The sequence below is a fragment of the Mustela nivalis genome, assembly GCF_964662115.1.
Source record: "Mustela nivalis genome assembly, chromosome: 14".
NCBI lineage: Eukaryota > Metazoa > Chordata > Mammalia > Carnivora > Mustelidae > Mustela > Mustela nivalis.
Genome location: NC_139033.1, coordinates 3,814,705 through 3,835,694, shown reverse-complemented (window position 1 = coordinate 3,835,694; position 20,990 = coordinate 3,814,705). Strand labels below are relative to the sequence as shown.

The window sequence follows — 20,990 nt, the reverse complement described above, 5'->3', positions numbered from 1 at the left end:
TAAGTCCAGGCTGCAAACAATTAAGGCCTAAACTGACCTCAGAGAATGGCTCAAGGAAGGCCCTAAAGGCTCTGGGAGGCCACTCCTTAAACTTAACCGGGGTGAGGCTCAGTGTTGGGCCCTGCCCAGACATTGCAGGACTCACACATGTGGGAACTGTTAGACACGCTCAGCAGCATCCTGCTTTGTACCAAGTCCTACAGTGCACACCGGAAAATGTCAAGACCCTGGGCTGGCCTAGTTTTATGGCAAAGATCCTATTCTCTATAAAGAATCTGCTCTGTTTTGAACACCCAGACTAGGATTCAAATTCAAGTGCCAGCCCTCCCTTTACCCCTCAACAGGGGAAAGATAACCAGTTTCCTCAGTGATGAACTGGAAGCACTTACAGAAGCTGTGCTTGCTTTGATAATCAAAGCATGTCTATTTGTTTAAATCTGATAATTTTAATTGCATTCTAACTCCACAGAGACTGGTAAATTGTGTAGAGTACATGAAAACTCAACAGACCAGAGAAGTGCCTAGTATTCATTTGGTACTTGAAATAACGCACCTTTATCGCCAGGGCCCAGAGGGGCTTTATCACTAACCCCAGGCCACATGTGGTTGTGTGAGGCTAAATGCTGACTTGGGAGTTATTTTCCTTCCTGTCACTATTGAGATCATCTTGGTATTTAAAGCCTTGGGGAATGTATATTTCTATCTTTAAGACACCCCAGTTCTCTAGCTGCTTTACTGACTGAACCAGAACTCCTCCTCTGTCTTTCCTTTCTCTCAGTTTTGGCAATTAAGTGTTCAGGTCAAAAGCTGTGGTGTCACCTTCCAGTCCCTGTGCTCTGCATGCAGGGAGGCCTGCTGACAGAACAGCTCCTTGAAGACGATGGTGAAAGCCGGACAGAATGGCAGCAGGAAGACCCACTGGATGACATCCAGTGGCACAGGCCCTGATTACACCTGTAGTTGTTGAAAGGAGTGGGGCATTGTGGGGGGAAAGGTGTTTCTTCATTCCCCAGGCTTCTGGGGGGCCTGGGGCTCTTGGCCAGCGTGAGGTGTTCCTTCAGACCTGGCCAAACCTGCCACCAGCCTTGGGGTGGGTGGCACTGTTTCCACCACTGTCAAGCTAGCAAGACCGTGACTTATCCTTAGAGGAGGCCAAGAGTGCTCCTTCTCATAAAAGCAAGTCCTTAACCTCTTTTTGAAATTCGGTGTCTGCCCTCGCCAGGAAGCCTGTAAAGCCGGGCACAGCTGCTCCAGGATGTGCTACTATATACCCACAGAAAATATCCCAAGCAAGCTGCACCACCAACTGGAAGAGGGAGGGAATCCATGGTCTCCGATGGAAAGGTTCAACCACACAGGCTAAAAGTTAGCTACATGTGCTCCCTGCATCTCCAAGTCCAGGTGGGTTGAGTGAACCGTCTCATTAGAGGGTGGAGAGGTAACTTGCCTGGAGGCAGAGTGTTTGGGAAGGCAGAGAATTGGCATTCAGAATCCCGGCCAGAATGCTGGCACGCGGCCACCTTGCTGCCCCCTCTCCATCTCTTTGTCCTCTGGACACCCACTTCCTGTCTTTCATTCCTCACAAGGCAAAAGCCCATTGCTTGGCAAACTTCCCAGCTCCCAGTCTCAAGCCTTGTTTCCTCTCCCCAACTGATTCCCATTCCTCTGTCTTCTTGAGATCTAGTGAGAATCCCAGGACTCTGTGGGGGCTGGAGCAAGCCCATGGATTCCTCTCAGGAACACTGTTCACTTGCAAACCAGTGGCAAGTGAAACAGTTTCTCCTTGACAGGGGCTAGACTTCCTGGAACTTCAACAATTGACTAGGCAGCATTGTAATCAGAGGAGCCATAAACTAAGCCTGAGTCAGCCACATGAATTTTTAATAACTCAAATACCTAAAAGCTCTAGCACACCAAAGTGATCACTACGAGAAAGTACTGCATAAAGTTAGAACTGCTGGCTTTAGTTAAGATTCCTAAACCATGCTGCACAGAGATCACGTGCTCAGAGCTCCTGTCTGCTGTAGTTTTATGTATTTGTCCAGGAGCACCATGGTGCAGGAAAAAGGAGCATTTATAGCCCTGCTTTCCCTTTGTTAGCTGCAGGATCCAGTCCTGCATTCCCAGCTATGCCTTTGCTATTTACAGGAAAGTCCAGAGTCATGGACCAAAAGCTCTAGATTCTACTGTCAAAGGTGAAATAAGATCACTTCTGTCAAGGAGTTTTAAAAGGAGCCAGGAGGCCATTAAGGAGGTGGGCCTTATGCACATCCTCACCGGATGGAACCATGAACTTCTGGACTGGGCTAAATCACAGATCCTCTGAAGGACTCTGTACATATCTGCAACTTCGTACAGGAACAGATTTTTGCTTTCGGGGACAGCCTTAGCAACCAATTATGTTCAGCCAAGATTAGTCTTCTGCCACCACCAATCAGAAATCTTTGTAAATAATATCAATGCCCTTTCTGTTAAACAAAAAACAAAACTAACTCTGGTTTTTGCTCCCTAGTGGGACACTATTTGGACTGCTACCCAAATCTGTATATCCCAAATAGCTGTACTTAATTATTGCTTCCTAACGATTTCAGGTTGACACTCTCTCTCTCGAACTCAATGCTACATTGCTGAGTGACCTCATCTACGGAGACCACGTTCCCCACGTGCCCAGCCTGGTAAGGCACCCCTGCCGTGGGGCACTAGGGATCAGCTGTTTGGTTTTGTTCCCCGGAGCACCCAGTGCCTGACACAGCTTAAGTTGAAACAACTCTGAAATGACCACCAGTGGGCAGGAAAGGGTTTTGAATTCCAGGGGAAATGAGGAGGAAACAAATTATGGCTGACAGCCACGAGGAGGAGTCATCAATGAACTGTTCTGGGGAAGGCTCCATACATGTGAGAAGTCAAAAGTCCGAATCTGAAGAAGTGTTCATTCAGTCCTGCAAACAGCAGTATATAAATTGCACAGGAATAGAAATAATTTCTGGATAAAAAACCTCTTACCTGGCTTATCGCTCCCAAAAGAGGGAAGAGGGCTGAGCTCTACAGGGAGATCTGCAGGACTTCGTACAGACTCTGGGGCAAGGCTGCCACCTGTGTAAGAGCCATTGTTCTTGAAGTGATTTCATTGTTGGAAATTGCAAAGGCAATGTGACTGAGTCTGTCCAGGCCAGTATGCACTGGAAGATCAGAAGTAGGACAGGTAGCTTTCCTTCGGAGCCTGTACTGTCTGCCCTGCTTCTACGGGGAAGGAGAATTGCAGTGGACATTCTTGAAGAGTACGCTTCATGTATATACAAAACGGCTACATTCCAAGGCTCTGACGTAAATGTTGGCCTTTACCAAACACAAATGTCGACATACAACGCTGGATCTGGTTAGCAGTAATGTGAGAGCTGCTATGCAGACACGGCAGATTCTATTTTTGACATTTTATTGACAAAACAGAACTCCCTTCCCTCCACCCTCACAGAGAACTAGTCTTTTTTCTTATGGGTGCCATAACTTACCTGTTTAACCAAGGTTTGTGCTGGCATGCTACAAAGGAAATTCAGATAGTAGCCTACCCCCACACCCTCCAGTGCTGGTTTGAACTCCCCTACACAGCGAGTTGTGCAGCTATCTTATTCAGAAAAGCAGAAGCTGTAGTAACAGTAATGGAATATACTAGGCTTTGCATAAACTTTGCTGTTCTATCTTCATTAGCTCAGATTAGAATAAAGTTACTATGTAAATGAGGAGTCCCAGCATGCAGTCTCTTTGGAGGAGGAAGAAACTCAGACCAGTGAGGAAGAAAGGTGGTCTGTGCTAGAACTTTGTCAACATGCCTTGCCTAATGCAAAGACTTCTTAGAAGACCACAGAACTCAGACCATCTGAGAAACCAGAAGAGAAAAAAAGAAAAAAAAGCTGAGGACATAAATCTGCATCAGGCAGGGCAGGGGAGAAGACTGGATAATGAAAGACCAAAATCGTGTGCTGTAACTGCAGCACCTCCCACCCCTCCACAACAGCACTACTTCCAGAACCAGGGAAGTTCTAATGTGTCTTCTGTGTTAAAACAAAAGGAGTTATTTGTGGTTCCTCTGCCAAAGTTTTAAGGGCTTTGAGAACTACCAGCTGGGATCCAAATTACATCCAGGAGACCCAAGTGGGTATTTTTCCCCCTAAACCTGCACAGAAGTAAGGATGACAAAAAATTATATTCCTTCTGTCTGGAATTTAGTATTTTTACGAAAAGATAGAAAAATCAAAATGACCAACTGCCAGGATACTACTTTTAACTATTATTGGCACTTACCCTTAATCGGAGTAATTTTGGTAGAGTCCCCCGACTCCTGCCCCGTTTAATTAGTCACTAGCATCAGGGAGGGCTAAGGAAGAACAGCTGATAAGCAGCAAGCACACCAGTGTACCTTTGGTCTTCAATAACTCCAGAGGCTGTTTCGAGTTCTGTGGACAACGGAAGCTTCAGTTCTTTGACATCTCTAGGACTGAAATCAACCAGAGCTATAGGCAACCTTGTCTGAAAACAAGGTCTTCCCGTCAGTCTTCTGGAACAGGCACAGCGGGTGGGAGGTGACGAAAGGCTCTGTGTGGTACCAGCAACCAAAAGTGAAGATGAGGTGACAAAGGCTAGAAAGGAGTCATTTATTAAAAAACAAAAACAGAACAAAACCAACAAAACAACAAAAAACGAAACGGCCCTCAGCAGGATTTGAAGACACAACAGGTGAACGCATAGTCTTAATCGCTTTACGTCCCCATGACCACGCGACACGCACTGCCTATGAGCTCTCTCCGCGGGGAGGTACAGCACACCAGTTCATTGCACAGGTCAAAGCGGTGGCAGGTTACCTGCTGAAGGGGGAGAGGGATACATGTGGGCCCTTCTCCCACTTCTGCTGTCAGGTAGCCAGGCTTCTGCCTCTATAGTGGGCCATTTCTTATCAGGCTGGGGTTGCCAAGACAAAAGTGAGCTGACATGATCACAGTAGTTACTACCAGAATACCATGGCTCTCCAGCAGAGACCACACAGCACACGGTCAGATTCTAAGGGGACAGAGCAGTCTGCTCCTTCTGCCATGCCTGCAATGTAGGGCCCAGCTCAGAGGGGAAACTGACATTTGTCCCCAATACCCAGTTGTCACCACAGGTAAACCAAGACTATAATCACAACAGCAAGGACAGGATCATGTTGCTTTTTTCCTTTTTTTCTTCAAGGAGTGAGGGCATGGGAAATACAGCACACCAATGAAACAAAATGCCAAAAAAAAAAAAAAAAGAAAAAAAGAAAAAATACAAAAACAATAGAAAATAGAAAAATGTATTTACAAGTAGTACATTACTATGATCAGAAAGCACAAAGACACCTGCTGCTATATTACATGCATTGGTTCAAGAAGAAACTACTAAAAACCCTGCAAGGGAGAAGCCTGTAAAAACAAAACAAAAAAAGGGCCAAAAAGTTTGAACTTTTCATCCCTAATTGGCTACACTGATCAAAACCAAACAAGAGCCCCCGAAAGTCCATGAGTATATCAGTACGAATACTATACTGGTTTTTTAACTGCATGTTCAGTTGTGGAGGGGAGAGACAGCAGCGTATCCATATACAAGGAAGCCGGAATAAACTGCTCTACATGCTAAAAATTACAGCAAGTCCCTGTCTGCTACACAGCATGATCTTAGCAGGTTTTAATTCTGTTTATTCATATGTATCGGTGTGTGCGTGTGTGTATGTATAAAACCGTGCCCTCGTTCACTGCCGACACAACATCTGGGTGGACATGAACTCATTACAACAAATTCTTATTTGTATGTTTTAAGAAGTCACTCAATGTCTGTGGATTTTTAATAAGTCACTTCACACCACAGAAAATATTTAATAAATCCAGAAAAAGGAAAGAATATAATGACAGAAGAGCTTCTGTCTCAGTTCTCTGAAACGGAGTCCCCCATAGGAAACTGGTTCCAAAGTTCTTGAGGGTTCACTGAAGAAACTTCGGTTTGCTAATATTTTTCATCCTTTTTAGTGTTCAAAAGGTATAGATCGACTCCTTGCCGTGGTCAGTTTTAAGCAGTCATATCTCCATCCCCCACAGGTAACAGTCTGGTGCAGATTCATAAAAACGGGGGAGGAAGGAGCGCTGGGGAGGGCCTGTCACTTCAGGAAGGGCTCCGCCTCTACAACGGCAGGAAGAGAAAAAACGAAGCAGGGCTCCAGCACCTCGCTCCTGCACACAAGCTCCCTGCAAACGCAAATTCCAGTCACACATCAGTTCCTTATACAGGTACATCTCCAAGTACCAGGCCAGCTCTAAGAGGAAACAAAACCACGCGTTGACAGAAAAGGACTCAGATGGCCATTCTGGTCACTGTCTGGGATCCATCATACTTCCAGGAATCGGGAACTGCTGGACTTGGAGTGGAATGGCTCAGACCACATCCGCCGAAGGTCACCCTGGGGAAGAAGGAACTTTACTAAGTTATAGATTTAAACATAGCCACACACATCTATAAGTCCTTTCTGATTCTTGATCTCAGATCAGCCAGCCGGCTTCTGTGAAGAATCAAAGAACATGCAAATTTTATTCAATGAAAAGTAACCTATCATTCTTTGAAGAACTCTCTAGAAGAGCTCTTAGGCCCCTCTAGTAAAGAAGGGTATAAGTTCTATCATTTAAGAGAGAGATGCTAAAGCCAAGCTAGTTTTACCTGTTTCCCCCTCTGTAAAATGAGGATAATACAAATCTTATGTATCAGGTAATGTTCCAAGTCTAGCTGTAATCATACATTTCTTAACTATCTCAAAATTTTAATGCAAAGTAGTAAAAAGCTATTAGGTAACAATATGATGCTGCTTTTAAGGGAAGTCTCTGCAGCTGGGCTCTAGGGACTTCAATAAGTTCGCTCATGACGGAGAGGCATAGTAGTCTAATTCACTAGCATTTTGTGCCAGTGTCTGCAACAGGCTGGAAGAGGCTGCTCATACCAGGTGAACAAAGACCCACCAACCCACCATCAAGGTCAAGAGCTGTGGGGCTTAAGGAGACCCACCTCTGGCAAGGAGAATACATACCCAAGTGCTGAGTCAATGCCAAGTTACTGCTTTCACAGGTTTCTAACTGCTTCTCTCACCTTTAAATAGGCCATTGTGAGAAGCGGCAATAAGGTGAACGGCACCAAATAGAGAAGGGCGGGCTGGGCCGCTCGGTGAATGCGGGACGCCACGGTTGCAGTGAGCAGACCTATGAAGGGAGAAACATTCATATACAACACTGAGGGGTCAACCCTCAGTGAGGAAGGCCTGCTACCTGGCTGATAACCTGCCAGGGTCTTGATCGGACAGCTCTCCTGTGAAGTGTGCTGTCTAGAGGGATGCCCAGGGAGAGGCCCTGCTTGTGATCTCTGCCCAGGGTGGAGCAGCACAGCTTTTAAAGTCCTACAATTCCAAGCACCCGTGAGCGGCCCAGGTGCCCCTCAGTGCTTAGCTTCCTATCTAAGCCCTTACTTCTGCCCTGAATGTGCCTGGTCCTCCAGTCTCGTGTGGTAGGTGATGCCAAACTCAGAGGCAAAGAGGTGGGTTCAAGTTCTGACTCTGCTCCTTCTGCAAGCATTGTCACCTGGGTCATGGCGTTTCAACTCTCTGAGCCTCAGTGCTGAAATGATGCATCCTGCTGTAGCCAGCCACTGGAGCAGCAGACAGGTTCCCACCATTCCTACAGCCCCATTATGTGGGTCTTCCCTGTCTGTGTGTGAGTGAGCCAGCTAGAGAAGAACTGGCCCAGGGAGAGTCTAAAGTTAGAAGTGACAGACAAGTGGAACAAATAAAGGGAAATACCTGTTTCATGAGGTGGGAAAACCTCAAGCTGAAGATTTAATTCAGCACACAGACTGATCCACGATCATTGAGTGGTGGATGTTTCTAACTCTGAGGCCTGGTCAGTCTTTCCACAATAGTCTTCAGATTGGTGGATAGGGAACTGGGCTGGCCAGTAGAGACAGCATCTGTCATGTCATGGGCCACGTATTTCTTTCTCTGTGGCTGTTGAGAACAGCAACCAGAGTACTGCTCTCCTTCCACCTAGTGTCTGCAGCTAAAAGACCTGATTTAACTCCAGGGCCTGGAGGACAGTCAGGGGATCCCATGCAGGCTCTCCAGCTCTCTTACCTACAAAGTATCCAATGAGAGTGCAGTGAAAGTAGGAGACCTTCTGCATGCGTCCAGAGATATTGGCAGGTCCAGAGGCACCGCAGGAGTCGCCGTTGGCTTGTTTTTTGTAGTTGTCATAACGAAGGACAAAGCACAACAGGAGTCCAGGCATCACGATGTCCCCAATGCCCAACATAGAGAAGTGACTGCCAGTGGAGCTGGAATGCAGTGTCATAGGTCAGGGATGCTACCCTCAACAATCCTATTTCTCCTCCTCCTGTGCAGAGTCGTCTGTCAGCTTTTTAAGAAGTTGGACTTACCTGAATGGGAGATGGAAATCTCTAGAGGTAGAACAATAGTTTTTAAGAGTTTTTAGAGATCATAAGCCACAAGATTACTGGCAACAGATGTCTTCAACCAGGCCCCTCACTGCTTCAGGGAGAGTACCTCTAAAGTGACTGCTGAATTCATCTGTTTAAGTAATGTGTCTTCCAGAAATGTCAAGCAATTCCATATTTTGTCACACATTCACTGCTGTGACTTTAAACAAGCACCTGACTACTCCCAGACATGGATTTTAAAGCAACATAATTTTTCCTAAGATTGTATCATCAGCAACTGCATAATTTTAGCATTCGGACATATTTTTACAAATGCTTTAGAAATAAAAAAGTTTCAGAGTCTCCTGTTGATTTCCTCCAGCAACTCTAAAATATACTAACAATAGTAGCATATGGCTTTTTGATAACATTAATCAATAATAAAAAGCAGCACCTGTATCATTTAATGATAAATACTCAAATCAGTATTCTCTTCCTCATTCGTAAAACAGAGAGGATGACTCACATCTCTTTTCCCGTCTAGGATAAGAATGTTGATGAACACTGTCTTCCTGTTCCTCTGTGTTCCTAATGAAGGAACACAGAGGAACAGGAAGACAGTGTTCACTATCACAACGTGAGGCCTGACATGCCAGTCTTACCTTGGGAAGACCAGTTTTCCAGGCAGAGACAGGCGAGGAACATCACGCCCAACATTGGGCCCCAGGTGGAGCTTCCGGGATAGAACGTCAAGGGGATTGTCAGCCGGTTGCGTGGCCACCTTCACCATGACATTGCTATTGAAGATGTAGGCAGAAAAAAACACCTGCCGAAAGCCAAATGGAGAGATGTGTTTAACAGAGGAAGCTGGGAGCACCTTGATTTCAGCATCAACCCTCCTTGTTCTTAAGAGCAAAGTCTCAGAATAATGCAATGTCAAGAGTTTTTCAATTAACATATATTATTAGCCCCAGGGGTACAGGTCTATGAATTGCCAGGTTTACACACTTCAGCACTCACCATAGCACATACCCTCCCCAATGTCCATAACCCCACCACCTCTTCCCCCCAACCAGCAACCCTGTTTGTTTTGTGAGATTAAGAGTCTCTTATGGTTTGTCTCCCTCCTGATGCCATCTTGTTTCCTTTTTTCTTCCCTACCCCCAACCCCCAGTGCTGCTACTCAAATTCTTCTATCAGGGAGATCATATAATTGTCTTTCTCCAATTGACTTATTTTGCTCAGCATAATACCCTCTAGTTCCATCCACGTCACTGCAAATAGCAAGATTTCATTTCTTTTGATGGCTGTGTAGTATTCCACTGTATATGTATACCACATCTTCTTTATCCATTCACCTGTTGATGGACATCTAGATTCTTTCCATAGTTTGGCTATTGCAGACATTGCTGCTATAAACATCTGGGTGCATGTGCCCCTTTGGATCACTACATTTGTATCTTTATGGTAAATATCCAGTAGTGTGACTGCTGGGTCATAGGGTAGCTCTATTTTCAACTTTTTGAGGAACCTCCATGCTCTTTTCCAGAGTGGCTGCACCAGCTTGCATTCCCACCAACAGTGTAGAAGGGTTCTCCTTTCTCCGCATCCTGGCCAGCATCTGTCATTTCCTGACTTGTTAATTTTAGCCATTCTGACTGGTGTGAGGTGGTATCTCATTGTGGTTTTAATTGGTAGTTCCCTGATGCCGAGTGATGTGGAACACTCTTTCATGGGTCTACTGGCCATCTGGATGTCTTTTGCAGAAATGTCTGTTCATGTCCTCTGCCTATTTCTTGATTGGATCATTTGTTCTTTGGGTGTTGAGTTTGACAAGTTCTTTCTAGATTATGGATACTAGCCCTTTATCTGATCTGTTGTTTGCAAATATCTTCTCCCACTCTGTCCGTTGTCTTTTGGTTTTGTTGACTGTTTCCTTTGCTGTACAAAAGCTTTTATCTTGGGGCGCCTGGGTGGCTCAGTGGATTGGGCCGCTGCCTTCGGCTCAGGTCATGATCTCAGGGTCCTGGGATCGGGTCCCGCATCGAGCTCTCTGCTCAGCAGGGAGCTTGCTTCCCTCTCTCTCTCTCTCTGGCTGCCTCTCTGTCTACTTGTGATTTCTCTCTGTCAAATAAATAAATCTTTAAAAAAAAAAAAAAAAAAAAAAAAAAAAAGCTTTTATCTTGATGAAGTCCCAATAGTTCATTTTTGCCCTTGTTTCCCTTGCCTTTGGTGATGTTCCTAGGAAGAAGTTGCTGCGGCTGAGGTCGAAGAGGTTGCTGCCTGTGTTCTCCCTCAAGGATTTTGATGGATTCCTTTCTCACATTGAGGTCCTTCATCCATTTTGAGTCTATTTTTGTGTGTGGTGTAAGGAAATGATCCAGTTTCATTTTTTCTGCATGTGGCTGTCCAACTTTCCCAACACCATTTGTTGAAGAGACTTTTTTCCTTTGGACATTCTTTCCTGCTTTGTTGAAGATTAGTTGACCACAGAGTTGAGGGTCTATTTCTGGGCTAACATCAGGCTTCTTTGACTGCATGCTCGGAGAAGAAAAAAATATTTGTTCCCGTGGCAGAGAATCTTGTCTGCCTGGTCTCTCCCTCACCCCAAGAGACACAGATGCACTATCTGTTTAACACATCTCAACAAACAGGTGGGGACAGATGCCTGCCCCCCCTTAGGATGTACAGTTCAGGACTGGATGGAGTGATCTTAGGCAGGAGGTACTCCAGCCAGACAGCATTTGGATACTTAAAGTTAAGAACTTTCAGGAATCAACACTCCAATTAAACACAAGAGAGCGGTGGCTTCGGGGAAACAGACACTTACCCAAAAGACATCGTAGATTAGAAGCCCTGAGAGGAGCAGGCAGGACACCTTGAGGCTGGGCAGGCGGACAAAGGCGATCATGGCTACACAGAGACCCATGGCCAGGGCTGGGGAGGAGACCACAGACATTGGTCAGTGTGGAGTATGGGCTCATCCTCTTTCCACAAGCTATTTTGCTTATACACCTAACAGTTTATAAGTCCCCTCAAAAACCAAGCAGCTCAGTTTAAGCTCCAGTTTAAGACATTTATACTCTACTTGTGCAGATAGCCCACTTGAGCCAATTCTGACCTGCTTGGTCTTTGGGAACATCCTTTTTTTCATGTTCTTGGATAGTGCTAACTGTGTAAGACCCAGGAGATTCTGTTCTGAATGATAAAGCTCTTGGCCAGGCCCAGTTTAAGACTTCTTGGCTCTGCTTCTGGCCTTCCCCTTGCTCCGGACTTTACGCGGTCTGCCCACACCTGAGATCACATCCCCTTTTATTTACTCAGCAATTCATTCTCCTATCCTGGCCTTATTTTTTTTCTCACACCTCTCAAAATCTGACATACACTATATATATGTGTTTAAATTCTCTCTCAACTAAAATACCAGGTCCTTGAGGGCATGGTTCCCTGCTGCATCCCAGGAGACCAGAACAGGTCATGCAGATGAATGGTCTCTCCCTGCCTTCGGCTCTCCTCCATTCTTCTGAAACACAGGTCTGATCAGACCACTTCAGCTGCTTCTGTACTTCCTGTGGGTTCTCACAGTGGAACAAAGGTCAGAAAACTTGGATGGGCACTGACAGGGATGTAAGGGAGGGCGCTCTCCACTGCCCAAGTCCCCTGCCCTCAGCAGGCAGTGCTCTGGCTCTGTTCTCTAGTCACCTAAATATGATCACACCTCTCAACTATGTTCCTTCTTGTTCACAAAAAGCCCTCTTCAGGGAAGTCTTTCCTGATCCAATCAGATTAAGGAAACACCTCTTGTGATGCTACAGAACTCTCTCTCTCAACACATTCATCCATTCTGTAACAGTGTGATTAATTTATATAACAAGTGAATTTGTTCCCTAAACTCAGTGCTCCTGGTAGACAGAAACCATGGCTTATTCTTTCTGTGAAGCCTCAGCACTTAACAGAGTAGTCACTCAACAAATATTTGCTGAATGAATGAAAAATTCTGCTGTCTACTTTAAATTTCAAATTAATTCTAAGGAAGGTAAGAAAAGCAAGACCGTATTAACAGATGGATATCATTTTAATAGAATTGGTGGTAAATTGTCAATACATGTAACTAAGTGGGCAAATACAGCAGTTTGGTGGACCCTAGACGCAACAATTCAACTAGTATTTGGTGAGTTCCTACCATGGGAATGGTGTTGCACAAACAAATGAGAACAACCACTCCCATCCCTGGAAGACAACACTAAAACTGGGAAGAAGAGCAAACTATCTCAATTTCCCCTGTCATTATTGTTATGAAGTATTCACTAATCTCCATGGTGTGCACTGTGTGTATGTTTTGGAGAGAGGTGGTCAAACATAATTTCTGATTTTACAATAATCTAGGATGTGCTCATTTTACTAGGGTCCCCTTTAATTTTTAATAAATTCATAAAAACAATGAAGGACCCTGATATAATCAACTCATACCTGTTTTTTAATAATGATATTTTCCATTATAATGATCTTCGGAAAAAAGAGTAGGCTATGCTGTGAATCAATACTCAGGACACGGGCAGGGATAAGCTCAGCTGACTTGAGGAACAACAGTGGTCAGTGGAGGGTGGGAAGCCCTGGGGGCAGATGCAGGGGTGATGCAGGGGTAGGGGAACAAGAAGTGATCTGTTCAGAAACTTAGACAAGTGCATATGTGGAGTGCGAAGCATATCAAGGGAAGAAAGAGAAATGAAGGTCTGAGATGGACATACAAGGGACAGGCATGTGGCCAGTGGAGGTCAGTGGACGGATGACACCTGAAAAAGAGGTATTATGCCAACGAAAGGGACAGACAAGCAAAATGGCAGGTTCCCAAGTTAAATGTATATGCCTCTGTGACACACGCAGGTGACTGGTCTGTTCTAGAACTTTTCAACTTGCCATACAGTTACTTAATCCTAAATTGGAGAAGCCTTTCTGGCCATATGGTCTAAGCATCCACTTGTTGCTTTGCCAATCCTCTTACACTAATCCTACCCCACCAGAGAGGAAACCACCCACGGACAAGATAGAACTGCTTAGTGACAGGATTTTCCATGATTCCAGACAATGCCATTCAGTTTCTTATCTTCCAAACTAGAAACTCTGGGTCTGTTTTCAGTTTTCCACAGTCTCTCATCATGTACACTCACGCTGCAGGCTTTCTGGGTGCCACCCTTTGTGGCCATAGTACACTTGTTCACGCTTCCCTACACCTCCCTAGTTTGACATGCATCCTTTCCCACTCTGGCTTCTCTCCCACTTAATTCTTCCCTGCCACTGGAAACAATCACTGTGTGTTTCCTGCATATGGTACTAGGTTCCCTACTCTGTGATGGGTCTAGTCTAATTATAAGTCCCATGGCCTTGGGCACAACTCATAGTGAGGTTTCAGAGTCTGCCTTCCTTTGCTCCCATTCCTCAGCTATTGTTTCGTCTCCAGCTAAGCTGAGCGTACCCTCTGCCAGTCATTCCGACCAACCATCCCCACTGTGCTGTGAGCTCCACATTTGAAGAGGCAAAATGCATCCCTCCTGACTCTCTCAGTATCACTCCTACCCCCAAACAAATATTGCCACAATCTGTCACATCCCTGAAACACAGGTGTTTGCCTAGTTTGCCTCTCTTTTTCTTCATGCTTTCAATTAAATAACCCTTCAAAGTCTCACCTCCTCTTTAGGGCTTTTCCAAGCCAAAATGAAAAGGGGTGGTAGCTTTCCCTCATTCCATGCTGGTTGAGAAACTGAAGACGTGACTTTTTTTTTTTTTTTTTTAAGATTTTATTTATTTCTTTGACAGAGAGAGATCACAAGTAGGCAGAGAGGCAGGCAGAGAGAGAGGAGGAAGCAGGCTCCCTGCTGAGCAGAGAGCCCGATGCAGGACTTGATCCCAGGACCCTGAGATCATGACCTGAGCCAAAGGCAGTGGCTTAACCCACTGAGCCACCCAGGTGCCCAAGACTTGACTTTTTGAGAAACTCAAGACCAACCTTAACTTTTGGTTAAATGTAAAATAACCAAAATTGTTAAGTAAATTATTATTCTTAGCCAGCTATCTAGAATTACTTTCAACGTATTATTGATATAATCTTTGTGTCACTTTGCCTTCCATGACCAGTAGGGCCAGGGACAAAGACAATGACACCGAACCGAGCCAAAATGTTCTTGAAGAGAAACATGTAACCTGTAGTAAGATCTTAGGCAGTACTCTGTTCTGTAGAACTGTAGAGTCTTATCTTAGCCTTATGTGGACTAATTGCCAGAGTCTAGCATTTTAAAACAAACCAATTACTAGATTTTTGGCATTGTACATTTTCTAATCATAGATTAGTAACAAGCATATTAAATGAGGTGGCTGGACTAGACATCTATTCAAGACTTCTAGTCCCTGAACTGGTTAGTAGACATACACTATGGACCTGGTGTAATAATCTTTGAACAGTAAATGTGTGTGCACAAGATTCATCAACTTTTAGCTAATGTACCACACCACCCATTGGTCAAATTCTTTCAAGGCTTCCCAAATTTAAAAGGTTAATTTGCCAGATGAAGGTGAAAGTAGATAAAATACTCTAGGTTTAGTTCAAGAACATGCTTAAGTCTCTTACTAATGCTTTTTAGTATATAAGCCTGAAAATATACTTCATGCCTTGCCCTAAAACAACCACATTTATCATTCTGTTTTCACTCTAACTTCAAGTAACAGGCTTTCATTGAGAAACATTCATTTTTTAAAAAATTCTACTACCAAATTATCACTCCCTATGATGATTCTGATTCTGCAGAGACATCTACAAAGATAATTTCCATGTCAGAAAAGAACCAGTTCCAGATTCTTCTTAACAGCAGAAAACAAGTCACACACACACACTGAACACTAGAGTCTGAGAAACAACTTTATTTTATTTTATTTTTTTTTTTAAAGATTTTATTTATTTATTTGACAAAGAGAGATCACAGTAGGAGAGAGGAAGGGAAGAGATCACAGAGAGAGAGGAAGGGAAGCAGGCCCCCTGCTGAGCAGAGAGCCCGATGTGGGACTCGATCCCAGGACCCTGAGATCATGACCTGAGCCGAAGGCAGCGGCTTAACCCACTGAGCCACCCAGGCGCCCCTGAGAAACAATTTTAAAAAGCTCAAAGGTTCCCCTTTTCGGGGGACCAGGTAGGGAGAGAACTCTATTTTTGGTTACAAAGGCCGTTTAACCAGTGCGAACTGGTGGGGAGAAGAGACTCCTAGACAAGTAAATTTTGGGGACCAGCAATAATGACAAAAGGTGATAAAAACATCCACACATTCGGGTTAAGTGGGGTTTGGGGAACCTCACTGAACCCTCAAAGAATTTTAGCTATCAGGTGAATTTGAGAATGGAAATGTATTTCCGACAGTGGTCACTGGGAAAAGAAAGTTGTATTGTATGGGCAGCTCTCAGGAACTCTACAGTCTACAGGAAATCCTGTAGTGCAATGGACTCTGCATTCTATCTTACAGAGATCTGCTTATCCGTTTCTTCTGTTAGTGAGTCTAGTAAGCCTGTCCCTAGCCCTGCCTGCAGAGTTACAATGAGGAAAATTCTGCTTATCTTTCTCAAGTATGTACTTCAGATGGCTGTGTAAATCAGTGGATCTTGAAAAGAATGTCACCTTCCAATGCCAATCTTTTCTCTTTTAGTTATATACTACTAGAAAATATGTATTTCTCTGTTCTCTGCAATGCTTGGGAAGAGCAGAGATGAGAGTATAAACACACTGCTTGCTGCTTTGAGAGGTATCTAATCTTTGCGGGTCAGCAGCTTGGTAAACTAAAACCCTTAGCAAAGCCTACAGATAGTAACATGTGTGTCTGGACACATGAATAAAGAGTTCCACGAAAGTACAGAGTCACTAGAAGTCAGTGGGATTACAAAGAACCTCAGAGGAAGCTGAGAGACTTCAATGTAGCTTAAGCACCATCTGGACTTTGAGTGTGCCGGCTTTGAAACTAATCAGTCTGGTTAGGTGATGACTGTCTGCTATTACTCTAGTTAAAACAGTGGCACCTGAAGCTCCTGTCATCTCATTTAACACAGTATTTGTATAGGGAGATCATTTATGTGTAATATTTATGGGAGTGGACTCTTTCATTTAAGGACGTCAACACAAACCAGTTTCTCTTAAGAGTATATAGCTAACAGTCATCCAGTGATTTTAAATAGACTGAAGTAATCTGATTTAGATATTAACCAACCAACCAGCATTTCTAAATATTTTTGTTCAGAAGTAGTAGAGGAGAAATATCTAAACTGCTTGTTTCCTCATCAGGAAGCACTGGTTTAGGTGAGATTAAAGGATATAATCATAAAAGCAGCTATGAGACTGATTTGGACTAATCAGTTACTATCCTTACTCCAATCATCATGACTAAGACTCCTTAATTTTCTATAACACAGATTTAAAAAGAGATTATGCTCTATTAAAGTCTTTCAAAATCACCTACTGCTTTTAGGTTAAATCATTCTGCAGATATCAAGAGTTAATCTTAGGAAAAGTCAAATGTACATACCTGGTATTTCTCAATACTCAATGCCTAGTATATAAAAACTGGCATTCACTCTTCTACCAGGCCAGCAACTTGTGTGACTTTAGATGTAATTTCGTTCCCTCAAACTTAACTCTTTATCAATCTCCACAAGCACTGATGTATCAAACACCAATCCGTAGGAATACTGAAAGCACTGATACTTGACTTGGGAAACTGAGTAGTTCTGGTAACCATTTAAAAATCCTAAACACTGCAAACTTCAGGATGTTTATACACATTCCAAAGCAAATGACCACAGAAATGTTTTTTACAAAGCAACTTAAGAAGCTAAAACGAGAGACCAAACCTGTCAGAAATCAGCAAATGTCAATTACTGCATGGTCAGACACTGGTGATTTTGACTCTGCCTTCCATTCCAATTCATTAAAGGTCTCTATATAAATCAAAGAGGTAACTTGATCTGCAACCTCAAGGAACTACTTTTGAGTATCAACAGGTTGGTATATGGTAGGCACTCAAAAAAGCAAGGAACAATGGAATAGTGAAAAACTGTTGGAACAAGGAACTATGACAATATACAAATTATATATTTATAAAATTATGATTATTATATAACCACTGGCAACCACTCACCTGTTTCTCCATCACCGTAATTCTTATTTTTTTTTTTTAAAGATTTTATTTATTTGTCAGAGAGAGAGAGGGAGAGAGCGAGCACAGGCCCACAGAATGGCAGGCAGAGGCAGAGGGAGAAGCAGGCTCCCCGCTGAGCAAAGAGCCCGATGTGGGACTCGATCCCAGGACGCTGGGATCATGGCCTGAGCCGAAGGCAGCTGCTTAACCAACTGAGCCACCCAGGCGTCTCCTTATTATTTTAAAAAATACTTTCTGAAGAAGTGTATCAGATATTTGTATGGTTTACAATTTGAAAAATCCTTTCTCCATAATTATCACCTTGAGTTAAAATAATGTGCCATTTTAATATAGCTTTACAGAGCTCTCAAACCACTTGACAGCCTGTTCCCTCATAATATTGTTTCGCCAGTTAACTTCGCACACATAAATTTCAAATCCCTAAACTAGTCCAAGTAAATTATGAGGAAAAAAAAATCCCTTGAAACAAAAATATGTTTTTAGTTTTCCTCAAGATTTAAAATTACTTCCTTGTCAAGGTTTAGATTGCACACTTACACACACATGCAGTTTAAAATCCTTTTTGTCAAATTCTATCTGATTTGACCATGAGCAGAACATTGTGACACAAATGTTTCCTACTCCTGACATGGATAGGGAGCACCACGCTGGGTGGCTCTGTGCTTAGATGACCATGAGTCTACAATAGCTGAGCCATTCTCAGAGCTGTGAGGACAGAGTCTTGGAGGACAGGAGCCTCCAAAGAGCCCTGTTTCCAAAGTCTTGATTAGCCTTGTGTTTGCTTGAAATGGATAACAGGAATAAGTGTGATCTGTACCTATCATCTCTGATTTTCAAAATCCTCCCTTAAATATTCCTTAGATAGTATTACAAATTACATAAAACTGTCTTTTGTATTTTAACTTCCTCCTCTTCTGAAACACCAGAAGAAAGGAAAAAGAGAACAGACCTTGTGGGGCAAAAGCAGTTAGATAAAGCTTCTTGAGATCAAGAACGTGAAGTGTGAAATTAAGGACTGAATGAAAAAGGAGGTGGAAATGCTTATGTGGTCTCAGTGGGTTGGGGCCTCTGCCTTTGGCTCGGGTCATGATCTCAGGGTCCTGGGATCGAGTCCCGCATCCGGCTCTCTGCTCAATGGGAGCCTGCTTCCCCCTCTCTTTCTGCCTGCCTCTCTGCCTCCTTGTGATCTCTGTCTGTCAAATAAATAAAATCTTTTTTTAAAAAAAAAGTCTTAAGGGAGAGAAAAGAATAAAGGGGGATTTCTGGAAATGTCCCTTCAAGATATTCTGATGAGAAGTATGAAATATACATGAGAGTTCTGTGACTGGATAAGGGACTTCTCTGAACCTGTTTCCTCTTCTGTCAAGTGGGAAAGGAAGTATCTACTTCAAAGACTTTTCAGGATTAAATGAGATACTCCATGTAAACATCCAGGAAAGTGGCCAATGCATAGCACTCAACAAATGTTAGCTCCTCATGACATTCTTAGTTCATCCTAATTATCACCAACAAAGAGGGAGTCTCATGCGCTACAGGTAGGAGTATAATGTGCTACTGCTTTTCTGAAAGGCATTACGGTAATAGAGAAAAAAAATTTTAATACAAAAATCCTCTCATCTAGGAATTTCATATCTAGGAACTCATCCACAGAAATAACTGTTTTAAGTAATCTGTCATGTATATCCAGAAGTAGAACAATGTTTACCTCAGGTTGTTTATAAGAGATGATTAAGAGCAATCTAAGGGTCCAGCAATAGTGAAGTAACATACAACAGAATACTCTGGAATTATTAAGAAGGATATGCTACCTTTATGTAATGATACAGACATGTATTTATATCATTACATAAAAAGTCTGTGGTATATAACACATATATAACATATATTCCACATATGTATTTATATATATTACAGTATTACTCCATTTATGTACTAGAGTCTCCACAAAAACAAAAACATATTCACAGCAGCATTATTCATAAAAGCAAAAAAGTGGAAAAAACTGATGAATGGATAAATAAAACTGGCATAGCTATGCAATGAGTAGTATTGGCCAGAGAAAGAAATGAAGTACGGGTTCAGATTATGGCATGAATGAATCTAGAAAACATCATGCTAAGTGAAAGAAGGCAGACACACAGGTCATATAATGTATGATTTTATTTATGTGCAATGTTCAGAAGAGGCAGATCCATAGAGAAGTAGATTAGTGGATGCCTGGGGCTTGGGTGGGCCAGTGGGAGTGACTGCTGGGTATGGGGTTTGGAGGGTGGGTGATGAAAATGCTTCAATATTGACTGGAGTGATTGTTGCACAACTCTCTGAATATACTAAAAACCAATGAATTGTACATTTATACACTTGGACATTATACCTCAAAAAGCTGTTATTCAAAAATATCTTAAGAATGTGGGTAAAAAGGGGCACCTGGGTGGCTCCCTGGGTTAAAGCCTCTGCCTTCGGCTCAGGTCATGATCCCAGAGTCCTGGAATCGAGCCCCGAATTGGGCTCTCTGCTCAGCAGGGAGCCTGCTTTCCCCCCCACTGCCTGCCTCCTCACCTACTTGTGATCTCTGTCTGTCAAATAAATAAATCTTAAAAAAAAAAAAGAATGTGGGTAAAACTCAACAATGGGTAGCACCGCCTAAGGACACCTAATGTTCACAGTAAATGGGGGAAATATTACTAAACACAGTAGAGGAAGGGAGGACAAATATAACTGTATAAACTACATTAAAACTTCAAATTTTCACATGTTACTCACCATCCATAAGAAGCCAATGGCCAGTGAGAACCCAGATAAGGACGAGCATGACAGACAGAGAGAATGATAGTAGTTCAGCAGCAGTGAAACGCCCACAGCAACCAAAGGAAATCCTGGAAAACACACACCATTTATTGGACTAATAGGCAATACATTATATTTTAATTACCAAACTCTACCTTGATCCTTTATGATCAGAGCTCATATGGCCAGATAAGAACAGTAGGCAATACCCAGACACCTGGAATTCGAAAATACCCAAACCTCCTTGGAGTAAGCTACAGAAACAAAGAGGAATTAATTAGGGGCAGCTGAGTGGCTCAGTGGGTAAAAGCCTCTGCCTTCGGCTGGGTCATGATCCTAGGGTCCTGGGATCGAGCCCTGCATTGGGCTCTCTGCTCAGCAGGGAGCCTGCTTCCCCATCTCTCTCCGTCTGCCTCTCTGCCTACTTGTGATCTCTCTGTCAAATAAATAAATAAAATCATTAAAAAAAAAAAGCAAAAAAAAAAAAAAGTAATTAATTATACTTCTGCACCCATCTGATTGTACTTTTTATCCCAAATT

The 20,990-nt window shown here is 43.3% G+C and overlaps 1 protein-coding gene and 2 long non-coding RNA genes across 3 annotated transcripts in view; 2 read left to right on the top strand and 1 right to left on the bottom strand.

Annotated features, from left to right (window-relative positions):
- The window catches only part of LOC309848284, a 76,572-nt gene that overhangs the window by 34,699 nt on the left and 20,883 nt on the right, over positions 1-20,990 (top strand). The window lies entirely within an intron of this gene.
- LOC309848283 lies at positions 858-9,057 on the top strand. The gene is made up of 3 exons (XR_014302940.1): positions 858-1,401; positions 2,592-2,675; positions 8,441-9,057. It is a non-coding gene; the product is annotated as an uncharacterized lncRNA (long non-coding RNA).
- SPPL3 (signal peptide peptidase like 3) overlaps positions 4,636-20,990 on the bottom strand; it is a 149,312-nt gene continuing 132,957 nt past the window's right edge. Inside the window, exons 6-11 of the mRNA XM_082699679.1 lie at positions 20,427-20,539; positions 11,306-11,412; positions 9,138-9,301; positions 8,174-8,373; positions 7,141-7,250; positions 4,636-6,463 (exon numbers count right to left, since the gene is read on the bottom strand). Of these exons, the coding sequence (XP_082555805.1) occupies positions 6,392-6,463; positions 7,141-7,250; positions 8,174-8,373; positions 9,138-9,301; positions 11,306-11,412; positions 20,427-20,539 (766 nt within the window). The 3' untranslated portion in view covers positions 4,636-6,391. The remainder of the gene's footprint in view (positions 6,464-7,140; positions 7,251-8,173; positions 8,374-9,137; positions 9,302-11,305; positions 11,413-20,426; positions 20,540-20,990) is intronic.